This window comes from Halyomorpha halys, unplaced genomic scaffold (assembly GCF_000696795.3).
Source record: "Halyomorpha halys isolate HHAL.00 unplaced genomic scaffold, Hhal_1.1 Scaffold1761.1, whole genome shotgun sequence".
In the NCBI taxonomy this organism is placed as follows: domain Eukaryota; kingdom Metazoa; phylum Arthropoda; class Insecta; order Hemiptera; family Pentatomidae; genus Halyomorpha; species Halyomorpha halys.
In genome coordinates this window covers 40430-52219 of record NW_027112893.1, presented here as the reverse complement: position 1 = coordinate 52219, position 11790 = coordinate 40430, and the positions used below count along the sequence as shown (strand labels likewise).

At 31.0% G+C, this 11790-nt stretch overlaps 1 protein-coding gene across 1 annotated transcript in view; it reads left to right on the top strand.

Annotated features, from left to right (window-relative positions):
• Window positions 1-7164, top strand: part of LOC106690577 (uncharacterized) — a 25209-nt gene extending 18045 nt beyond the window's left edge. The window contains exons 10-15 of the mRNA XM_067050581.1: window positions 959-1209; window positions 1720-1878; window positions 2289-2641; window positions 4523-4747; window positions 6189-6425; window positions 6913-7164. Coding sequence (XP_066906682.1) covers window positions 959-1209; window positions 1720-1878; window positions 2289-2641; window positions 4523-4747; window positions 6189-6425; window positions 6913-7076 — 1389 coding nt within the window. The 3' untranslated portion in view covers window positions 7077-7164. The remainder of the gene's footprint in view (window positions 1-958; window positions 1210-1719; window positions 1879-2288; window positions 2642-4522; window positions 4748-6188; window positions 6426-6912) is intronic.
• The last annotated feature ends 4626 nt before the right edge of the window (window positions 7165-11790 follow it).

The window sequence follows — 11790 nt, the reverse complement described above, 5'->3', positions numbered from 1 at the left end:
ATGTTCCTCCATTATCACACATTTTTTTTTTCTTACTATCTATTTTTAATAATTTCAAATAGTTCCTAATTACCAAGCAATCCATGTATATTACTTTAATATAATAATTTTTTTTCCAAGCATTAAAATTTTAAGGAAATATTTTCCTTGATTGTCAGTGTGACACTTATCTAACTTAATCCTGTCATCTTACATGTCTGCCTATATCTCAGATTTTTATGATTTGTTTTTATTTAAAAACAAATTCAACTTTACAACTTTTTTTTCTGACCTCCTTTATTGAAAAATATATGTATAACAATATTAATATATACCTGACTATATACATACATATATATAATATTATAAGGGTTTGGGCTGGGTCCGCTGAGGACGGGGGTTACAATATTAGCCCAGGAGCCGCTGGCCGGTACATGAACTTTACAAAAAACAATGCTTCCGTTTTGTCTATGGTGGCACAGTATTTATTTGTGGGAAGCAATAATATAATTTATTCCTTCATACCCACCTCTACATATAGCATACCTCCTATATGTACGTTCTAAATACCAATTAAAATCTTTTCAGGAGGGTACGAAAAAAATATATATAATTCACTAAATTATAAAACTCAACTAAAAATAACTATTTAATTCATAAATTTAACTAATAAAATATGCAATATTGTATTTATAGGTTTAAAATGAATTTATTTTTGACCTTTTTTGTTGTAATCATTAGGAAAATAATATTAATTGGAAGAAAAATCAAATAGTAATTCGGTTAAACTTGTTGAAATCTTATGTAGGTTCCTATTTCCTAAACAGGAAGCTACATATAGAGCTGTTTACAATTATTACTATTGAGGTCTTATTCAACTTAAATACAGTCAGTCTCTGTCTTTAACATTGAGATGCTCTGTCTCATGACATGTCTTTTGTCTTGTTTTTTAATAAGTTAAAATTTTTTTTTTCTGTAGGTGCTGTGGGGCCGCAAAAATATGTCAGAGGCCCATCAAGGAGTGTACGATGCCTTTCCAATGGATGATGTAGTAGGCTTCTATGACTTCATATTCCCCCGGTTATTAATCCGTGATCCCAAACTGGTGGAAAAAGTAATGAAAAATGATTTTTCTCATTTTGTAGACAGAGTATTACCTGCAAAAGAAATAAAAGATCCATTATCAGAAAATTTGTTTACTTTGTGTGGAAACCAATGGAGATTTTTTAGGTAATTTTGAAGAACCATTTATTTTTATTTAAAATTCTTACATCTGATTTAACTTAAACAAAATTGAAGTGTCTTACAATGTTATTAGTTCTTCACCATTTATATATATATATATATAAAACTGTATAAAGTTATTGATATATTGATATGATATAAGCCTATAATTTTTTTTTTTTTCTGCTTAAAGACTTAAAAGTTGCTTTATTATGATTTGCATTATTTTTTTTCCTTTTTTATGTAATAATTATTTTATATTGTTATTTGATACTCTAAAGATCTAAAGGCTTCTTATTTGTCCCAGATTAAATGAGGAATTTATTATTATTTTGGTCAGAAATCCCTTAATCACTACTGATTGGCCTAATAGACAGTGTAGGTAATTTTGGCCATCCTTTTATCCATCTAATTCTCTGTTTTTTGAAGGGGAACTGTATTGACTGATTCCTTCATCGACTGGACTAAATGTGAAATGTTATGTTCTTTGTAGGGTCTATATTTGTTTTGTTGTAGGCAAAAACTTAGCCCTGCTTTTACTGCTGGTAAACTAAAGTATATGTTTGATCCTTTATCAAAATGTGGAAGTAACATTTTGTCGCTTTTGGAATCTCATATTGGGAAAGAAGTTGATATGAAAGAGGTAACAGAATTGTTCTCAATGGATGTAATAGGGTGAGTATAACAGATGATTATTTTTTAATATATTTAAAAAAAAAAGAAAGATTTTATTTGTAAATTTTGGCTCTCATAATAGCTGCTGGTTGTTCAAGTTCAATTTTTGTCCACTCAGTTATTTTACTATTTGTTAAATAATTAACTACACTTCTAAGCCAGATTAACTGTTAACGATCGTCAGGGTTGCCGTCAAGGCAAGGTAATATGACATGACCCCTCTCACTCATTATTTCATGTGTTTACCTGACAGCAGGCTGGAGAATCATTACTGTTTAAGAAATTATTTCTTCCTGTGTGTAAGGTTAAGTTTTTTTTTAATTTTAATTTTTATCATCTATATTCTTTAGGTATTTATGTTTTTATTTATTCATATATTCTTACTTATTTTGTGGTTATATTGATTTTAGATCATGTGCTTTTGGAATTGATCCTGGAGTATTACAAAATCCAAATTCAAGTTTTAGAAAGATGGGAAAAACAATATTTGAATTCAGTGCATTACAACAATTCAAATTTGCTGTGATGTCTATTCTTCCAAATTTAGCTTCAACATTGAACTTTTCATTTTTCAAATTTGAAGTTGTAAAATATTACTGTGATATAATTCTTAATACACTAGAATACAGGAAAAAACATGCAATTGAAAGAAATGATTTTATCCAAATGATGTTACAATTACAATCCAAAGGCAAGATAGATTCACAGTCAAGTGATCCTACTGATGATTATTTTAAAACTGATAAGTCAGAGGAAACAGAAGGTATGCCTTTTAATTGAAATATGTAATTGTTAAAACATTATAAAATATTTTGTGAACTTCAGATTATGTTAGCACTTCAATCCTCTCGCACAGCCCCACTCGCTTTTTACATTAAACGGAGGAAAAAGAAGTGCCTGGGGTCTCTAAGAGACCTACTTTATTAACCACCTTCCCACAAGGTGTTCATGTGTAATATATATCTTAAGTGTAAATATATCTTTGGTGTTATTTAGTTTATTATCTAAATTTATTTTTCTAATATGTTCTTTTATTTTTATTGTATATGGAGTTATTAATAACTACACTCCTCTAGTAATTCTAAAATTTAATTCCTCAACTTATTGATTACTCATCTCTGGCTCATTTGTTTTGGAGTATTCTGGTCCCTAAGCGTGAAAGTGTTTTAAATTGTTAATTACCTACTTCAACACATAGATTTTTCCTAGAGGAGGCATTGTTAACTAATAAAATCACAAGAATTATAATATGATATCTTATTTACCTGATAAATATACCTTGAAACAGAGCTTGAATAATAATGTAAAATATACTATATTCCGGGGTAAAGCGCATTGCTACTAACTCCAAGGACCCAAGTTCGAATCCGGCTGGGCAGAAAATCATTTTCTGTTACACTGTAGCTGTGAGTCAACTCCTATAGGTTCTGGAGCCCTCCTGGGGTCCACCCAGCCTCTTAAATTGGGTACCCTTAATTAAGTAATAATTTGGTGGTTGAATGTGATTCTTGTTGTAGAAAATAGGTTTTATTATTTGGTTTGTAAAATAAAATGTAGATGGCGACACTGCTCTGCTAGTTCAGGAGATAGCTTAACTGGCATATCCAGCTAGCCTTACCACCCTATTATGATCCTGTTTTCATAGCTATTTTCGTTAATAGGAACATTAAATTCAGCAAAGTAAGGCAAATGCTTTTGTTGTTTGAAAGAAGGAATAACCTTCATAAGAATGAACAAACATCAAAAACATATCATAATAGGTCAAACTTCTGTCTAAAAGCCTGTTTTATTTGTAAAAAACCAGGACACCTTAAAAAGGAGTTGTTTTAACAAAGAAAATAATAGACGATGCAGGAGAAATGGAGTCTTGGATACTTGAAAGCCACAACTTAGAAAACATCATAGAGCATCTTTGGTTAAAGAATTTGCCTTATGCATAATTACCAGGAATAATAAGTATTTGGTGGAGGAAGGAACCAAAGAAACGAAGAAAGATGGAAGGAGTACCAATAAAATTCATCAGGGAAAAATTAAAATGAAGACTCACAGCAAAAGTGATATAAACAACACTAACTTTCAGGATGTATTAGTTGTTCCAAAGTTATGTGGTCATAGATCTTATTTCTGTGACCAAAAAAATTGAAAAGGAAAATGAAGTCATTCTTTCCCAGGAAGGAAGCATCAAAGAGAATGATGAACATTTCGAAGACATAGTTCCTACAACAAAAGAAAAAGTGACATCTTATCAACAACAAACATTAAATGAAGAAGAATCTGGTTGTGAATTCGAGGCACCTAACTATTACTTACCTGATGTTGATCCTGATCATGCAGCAAAGTAAAAGAGTAATGTAGAAAAGCATTTAAATATAAGTTAAATTGTGATTCAGGTCCTGTTGTTGATAGCAGTGAAGTGTTAATGAAAATAAAAGTAACAAAGAAAAAATTGAAGAAGAAGAATTTCTCATAAAAGAGGATATTACAATATGTATTAGAATTAATATATTTATAATTTTGGAAAAAAAAGTGTAAATTTTAAAATAATTTCACTTTTAAATTAATTAATTAATCATTCATGAGACTCATATTTATTTAATGTTTTATTGTTAAAAACATTACTAATCATTTTATGTTCAAATTTTAGAGTTTAAAATCACAGATGAGTTACTCATTGGTGCTGCTTTTGGTTTCTTATCCGCTGCTTTTCATACAACAGCATCAGCACTTACATATGCTCTGTATGAACTATCAAAAAAACCTGATATATTAGAAAAAACTCGACAGGAAATAAAAGAACAAGTAGCAGTACATGGAGATGTTAATTATGATTCACTCAGATGTATGACTTATTTAGATAAAGTTCTTAAAGGTAATGTAGTAGTTAAAATTATTTTATTTTTATAAATTTAGTGTCGTTTTCATTACATTAATTATCATTTGTCAACTTACATATTCATGACAATGAATGAGTTCATTAGATCAGTATATTTAATGCTAAGGTGAGATGTGAAAATTCATTTTTTATTGTATACATGTTGCTCTGTGGCAAACAATGAATGTATCGATTGTAGTTCTCTAACCATTAAGTACTTGGTCTAACAGTCAGTTGCCAGAGTCAACAGCCAGTTGGTAGTTGCAATCAAGCTATTGTGTGAGTCTGTGCTGTCTGTTCTCACTATAGTAAGAACATTTTTTGTTATCTACCGTAACTAATAAAACAGTAATAAAAGTAAAAACATTTTATTTGTGTCCACCACACCACGTTCAACAGATTATGGGCCCAGGCAGTTCGCGAAATTAAAATTTGTAGTGAGACAGTTTGTTCATGTTCAAATACTTCGTAAAGTAAAAACATTTAAGTACAAGCAGTAATATAGAATGGATCTCAACAGGTTTAATGAAATAAATCAAATTGAGCCGCTGACAGGACCTAAGAACTTCCAAATATGGAAATTGAAGGTAAACATCTTCTTAATTAAAAGCCAACGGGTTGTTTGAAGTTGTTTCTAAAGATTATGAGCCTCCCAGAGCCCAGCAAAGTAAAGACTATAAGATGAATGTACTAAATGATGCTAAAGCCCAAAACTTAAAAGTAACAACAGTGAACTTAACTCATATTTTGTTTGTACTAATGCAAGTCAAATGTATTCTAAAATATGTAACATATATGAGAGAGATGTTTCTCAGCAAAAATTTGAACTCTTGCAAGAATTGTTTGATTTTAAATTTAAGACTGTAATAACACTTGGCTAGCCACATAAGTGCAATTGAAAATTTGGCATTTAGATTAAAGTCATTAGGGAATGATATACCAGATGATATGATCATTTCCAAAGTAATAACAACACTTCCAGAGCAGTATAAGTATTTTATAAGTGCTTGGGAAAGCACAAGCTCCAATATGAAAACTCTTTCCAATGTAACTACAAGAATGAAGGCTGAGGAAAGATGTTCCTTAAATTATACTGAGGAATCTTCTACCAGTTTCTAGTGCCATTCCACCTGATTAAAAATTACTGTTATCGAGATAGTAATGTAGTTGCCTGTATCAAACATGCCAAGTTTGAATTACCTAGAAAAATGGCATTAATTTTTTTTTAATAACAAAACCAAACATAAAAAATACAAAAACTTATTGGCTGGTCTCATGCCAATCTAGTATATGGAGGAGGCACATTGTGGTTAACGTGCTTGAATACTTTTAAATACCTTGTTAATTATGGAAGGGTCTTAATTCAGTAAATTCAAACCATATCTATTTTATTTTTAGTCTAATCCTAAAAAACTCTTAAATATATTTTGTATTACAGAAACATTGAGACTTCACCCTGGTGCACCATCAGTTTTGAGGGTCTGTACAAAGGAATATAAATTTCCCAATGGGCTCACCCTATTGCCTGGTGATTCAGTCATTATACCCATTTATGCTCTCCAAAGAGATCCAAATAACTTTCCGAATCCTCTCAGTTTTAATCCTGATAGATTTGATGAACCTCAAGCTCCAGGGACATACATTCCTTTTGGCGATGGCCCACGCATATGCATAGGTAAATTTTCTCATATATTAATTATAACTTATAAATCATAAATATAATAAGCACAATAATATATTTCACAGAAAAAAAGAAACAAAATAAACAATTTCTACAAATGAAGGGCTTGATACATTGTAGAGGATAAAAATGTATTTAGTGTATGTATGTCTGGAACCAGTCAGGTTGCATAAAATACATATTATATCATTCTATTTTATTTTGCTGACAAAGCAGTACAATATAATATTTTAATTTTGTATGGAAAAGATAGTCATCATTCATGTTTTAGATTTCCAAAAGAAGTTTATAAATATGGAATCTTTTTCGGATTAAACTTTTTAGTAGCCAAGTGTATCTCTAAATGTGTATTCTTTAGTATTTTATTGAAATGAAAACAGTATTAATTTTAATATTACTAAGATTAATTCCACATTTTATTAAAATCAGGTTGAATTATAATAATTTTTCTAAAGTGAAAAATATCATTTTTTTGTTATAGGAATGCGATTTGCCATGATGGAAATGAAGTTTGCTCTTTCCAAACTTCTGTTGAATTATAATATTCAATTAAGTAAATCAACTGAAACTCCCGTAAGAATGTCTCCTAGAGGATTTTTGAATGTACCTCTGAATGAAGTAAAATTTTTAATAACAAAAGTATGACATTTTCATTATATAACTGCAATATACATACTTTTTTTTAAAAATATAAACCTTATTTGATTTTAAATAATAAATTATTATTCCACAAGCTATTTATTTTTTCCATAATCATCCACACTTATTTCCTTATGATTTGGAGGGAGTGTTTAACTATCATTGGTTATTCTACTTAATTTGTTATTTAGATTTTAAACAAAAATTTTCTGGTTTACTTGGAATTTTGCGAAGTATTTACACTTGGAGAAAAATTCAGAGTAAATGGTTCTCCTACAAATTTTTATTATCAATTTGCTGTGAACTAATTTAATATTGACCTAACTAATATAGTACTATTGGTTATTGCTACTAAAATAGTTTTTATTATTTTTTGTTTTGTTTTAGAGATATTTCTATTCAAAAGTTAGGTATTTAAAGTATCAACACAATTGCAGATAACTGTTTGAGTTGCATGGATAACTTTAATACCATTACCGGGATGTTAAAACATAGAGGAAAGAATAAAAAAGCATTTATATATTGTAAAAAGCTCAAATCATAAAGAAAATAGTATATACAAAAATTAATAAAGGTATGTTTGGTAGGAATAATGTCACAATCCATATTATTTTCACTATTTTCCAAATATAGTCATCTGCATTAATTTTAAGGTGTTCTTCGGTATAAAATTCTTCAGTAAAAAGTTTCTTCATCTTTCGGTCAGTTCCTTCCTCAACCAGATACCTATTATCATTGTTAATTGCACATAAGGCAAATTCTGTAGCCAATAACCAAAGCTCTATGCTGTCTTGGTTGAGGTTTTTCTATATTGGAAGGTCTATTTCTATTGTATTGTCAATTTTTTTCTTTGTTAAACTAGCATTCATTTTTCGGTGACCTGCTTTTTTTGCAAATAAAACAAACTTTTGGACAAAAGGAATAGTATGTTTCTAATGCTAGTTCGTTTCTATTGATGGTGTTCCTCCTTTCAAATGACAAAAGCATTTGCCTTACTTCGCTGAATTTAATGTTCCTATTAACCAAAATAGCAACAAAAACAGGATCATAATAAGGTTGTAAGCCTTCAATGATATATCTTACTAATTCTTTATCTGTCAGGGATTTACCAATAGCTATCTCATAGATATACCAATAGCTATCTCATAGATATACCAATAGCTATCTCATAGATATACCAACTAGCTATCTCATGGACTAAACATTGAAACCTAGTGAGGTATTCATCCCATGTTTCACAGCTGTTTTTCATAGCAAGCTTCACAATACTGAATACTGTGCCATTCATTGTCCTTTGTGTTTATTTCGGCAATTAGTTCCAAACAAAATCTTAAAGCTTACGTATCCATTAATATATGTAAATAACTCTCATCACTTAACGTTTTATGCACTAAACCTTGCCCCGCTACCAAACTGTTATGAATTTAGGGAAGGTTTTATAACAAAGACAAAGAGTGTGTTGCATGAATAGATGCCAATAGTCCATTGAGCTTCAAACAAAGATAAGCCTCCCGCCCATGTCAGAAAAGCAGTCTCACCATCTACTGTTTTATTCACAAATCAAATTATACAACTTATTTTCTACAACACAAACCCGTAAGCCATAAGAAAATGGGAGATATGCTAATTTATTTGGTTGATTTTGGACATTAAATCTATCAGTGTCAAACTTATTTGGGCCAGCAAATTTCTTTGGATCCATATTTACACTGTAGTATTCTTAATTCTTAATGCATACATAAACTCATATTTTTTTTTACAATAAATGGGTGTTGACATGATTTTATATTAACTCTTTTTTTCAATTACAATTTACAATTGGTCGGCATAGGGCTGTGATAATGTTGACATAAATCATCGGTCCTTATTATTTTTATATTAGTATGTTTTACATAAAAAGATTTTCACACATTTTAAAGATGGTTCTGTTAATCATTTTTAGACTTTGATGTACCAAGGGCATTTATTAGATCTGAAGGGCCTCAATAGTCAGTGTTCAATTATTGAACACTTCCTTGAGTGCCTAAGCCATTCTTTGGTAATCTTAAAAGGTATGAATTGTAATTAATTTTAACTTATGATGTCTAAAAGTTAATCTCTAAGCTAAGAACTTCATTCTATCTATTGATCTATGTGTAGTTGAAACACAATATCTTGTCGCACAGAAGTGTTAAGGTAGTAATTGTTGTTAAAGCCCAAAAGTTTATTTTATTTATTTTTAATTTAACTCAATTTATTTAGTTATAAGTTTATTTTATTTATTTTTTTGACTATAAGTAATTTTGTATTTTGAATTTGTTACATAAAAATGCCCCTTATAAGGAGATTTAGTGTGGTGCACGTGTATAAATACACTGTTGAGGTGTAGCATATGCACAACAATACCGAAGGCATTGGGCCAGGGCCTGTGTAAGGGCTGATAAGGTAGTGGACTGAGTATTTAGGAGACATTGGACTGGTCTACTTAGGAGGCAATGGTGCGGTATGAGATTCGGCAGTCACTCTTTCACCAATGCATCACCGCCATTGTTTTAATCAAGTTCTGTTGTAGCTGGCTGGTTTTTTGAACTCTCTCTCACCGACTCGCAGGCAGTCATTCTCACCCAGCGACACACCGCCATTGTGCAGTTAATGTTTCTTTGGAGTTGTCGGATTACCTGGTGTTCTTTCTCACCGACTCGCTGGCAGTCATTCTGTCTCACCGACACTCCACTCTAGAGTCAACCTGTGGTTTGGAGCACTGTTTTTCCAGTGACCCTTGTACCATCATCATATTTTCACCAGCTCATCGAAAGGGGCAATCTCGGTACCTTTTAATTTGTGATATGAGCATGATTCTTCATCAGACATGCCAGTTGACTATGTACTGACTAACGTGGCATGTCGTAAGCGTGATTTCAATAATTTCTGATCTGACCCTATTGCAGAAGGTAAGATTCCTGCCCCTGTTAAGAATGTCAAGATCAAAATTAATAATAAAATCTAAGATTTTCTCACCTCTTTTATTGGTATTGGAGGTGCCCCATAGCTCATGGTATACATTGGTGTTCAGGGGAGCTAGGATCTACGTTTCCCCACGTCCCATGATCCTTTCGAGCTTGGTCGTGGGGTTTAAGTCTTTGTAGGGCAGATATCTCGCAACAATCATGATATCTGCCTTTCTTGAGTCCTCATGTGGAGTGAGCTGAGCTACTGCAAGATCTCTGGAACAAAGTTGCCAAAGAGGCAGCAGCTTTACATTACATTAAAAACAATGGAGGCCCTGGGATGCATGGGCACATAAATAATTCTGTACCCAGGGATTCCCAGACCTTTTGGGCTGCCATTATAGAGGTAAGTTTCTTGAATTAAAATAATGTCAATGTCCTTACCTTTAATATATTGCTGCAACAATGCTATGGTGCAAGTTCACCTGCAGCAGCTTCATGATCGAGGTCATTCCTCAGCAGTCGAGGGCCGTAATAATCAGTATCTACAATCTAGTTAAACTTCCATGACAAAAAACACCTTCATTAGAAATCATGTTGTGATACACAGGTTTCTACAATACACAATGCACCTATAAATATGTAACAAACATATAACAGAATTGGTTATATAAATATAATAATAATAAAGGCTTAGCGAACCCTAAGATTTGATGTCAATACTACCAATTGTTACCTATACACATCTACTCAAAGACTCTCGTCCAAACCCAAATCTACCAGATGAGTCTAGATGCAATCCTCTGACTTAAGCTTTGGTCTACCCCTTGGATGTTTACTTATCGGTTTAGTGTTTATTAAATATTACATAAAAATTTAAATATGGTTATAAGAATATATATTCAAAAATTTATTTACTACTGCCTTAATAAATTTGTATATTTATTAATTTATTCCCTTAAAGTATTTTTTAAAAAGAACTAAATGTGTTCATTAAATCTCCCTTATGAATCAGGTATCCATTTGGGCCTCTGGTAGTATCAGCTTGTCAAAAGGTCTAAGCGTGTTTTTTTTAGGTTTAAACATATTAGGTGTTGATTAGAGACTTTTAATAATAATAATGCTGATAATAATAATTATAAAATCAATGGAAATCATCCAAAATAAATATATATACGAAATCTAATAATAAGTATTGTACAAAGAGGTATTCAAAAACACAAAAAGTGAGAACTCAATGAGACTATTAGTTGAATAATTTAAGGTGATTCAGAAAAACATAATTTTCTTTATTTTGAAGAGATGGATCCGAAAAACTGAATAAATATATTAATTGCTGCCTCATATTGTCAAATGATATATTTTTATAAAAATATTATTCTCTCAGTGAAGTGAAAATTAGACAAATTGAAATTTATTTCTATCAAGGTAAATATTAGAGTTTTCCCCACCAAAGATCTAGGTGAAGAAATTTACAATTTTTTTTTTCCAACAGGATGGGAATTAATGAAGGGTGACAGAAGAATTAGTATTCAAATTCAGTTGTTTGGAACCATTAGCTTAAGTTAGCTTGCACACTCCTTTGTCTAGGAGCCTGAAGAGCATTTGTATCCATCCTTTGATATGATTTTAGTTAGTATCAGTGATAAGAAGTAAGTGATCTGTTCATAATTTTAGGTCTTGTGATTCTACTGTTTTATATAAATAGTCCATGATACTTTATGTGTTCCTTTATTTCTACACAAATATCATTTTATGTACCAGTTTATGGGAGAAGAAACCCATTACCATAC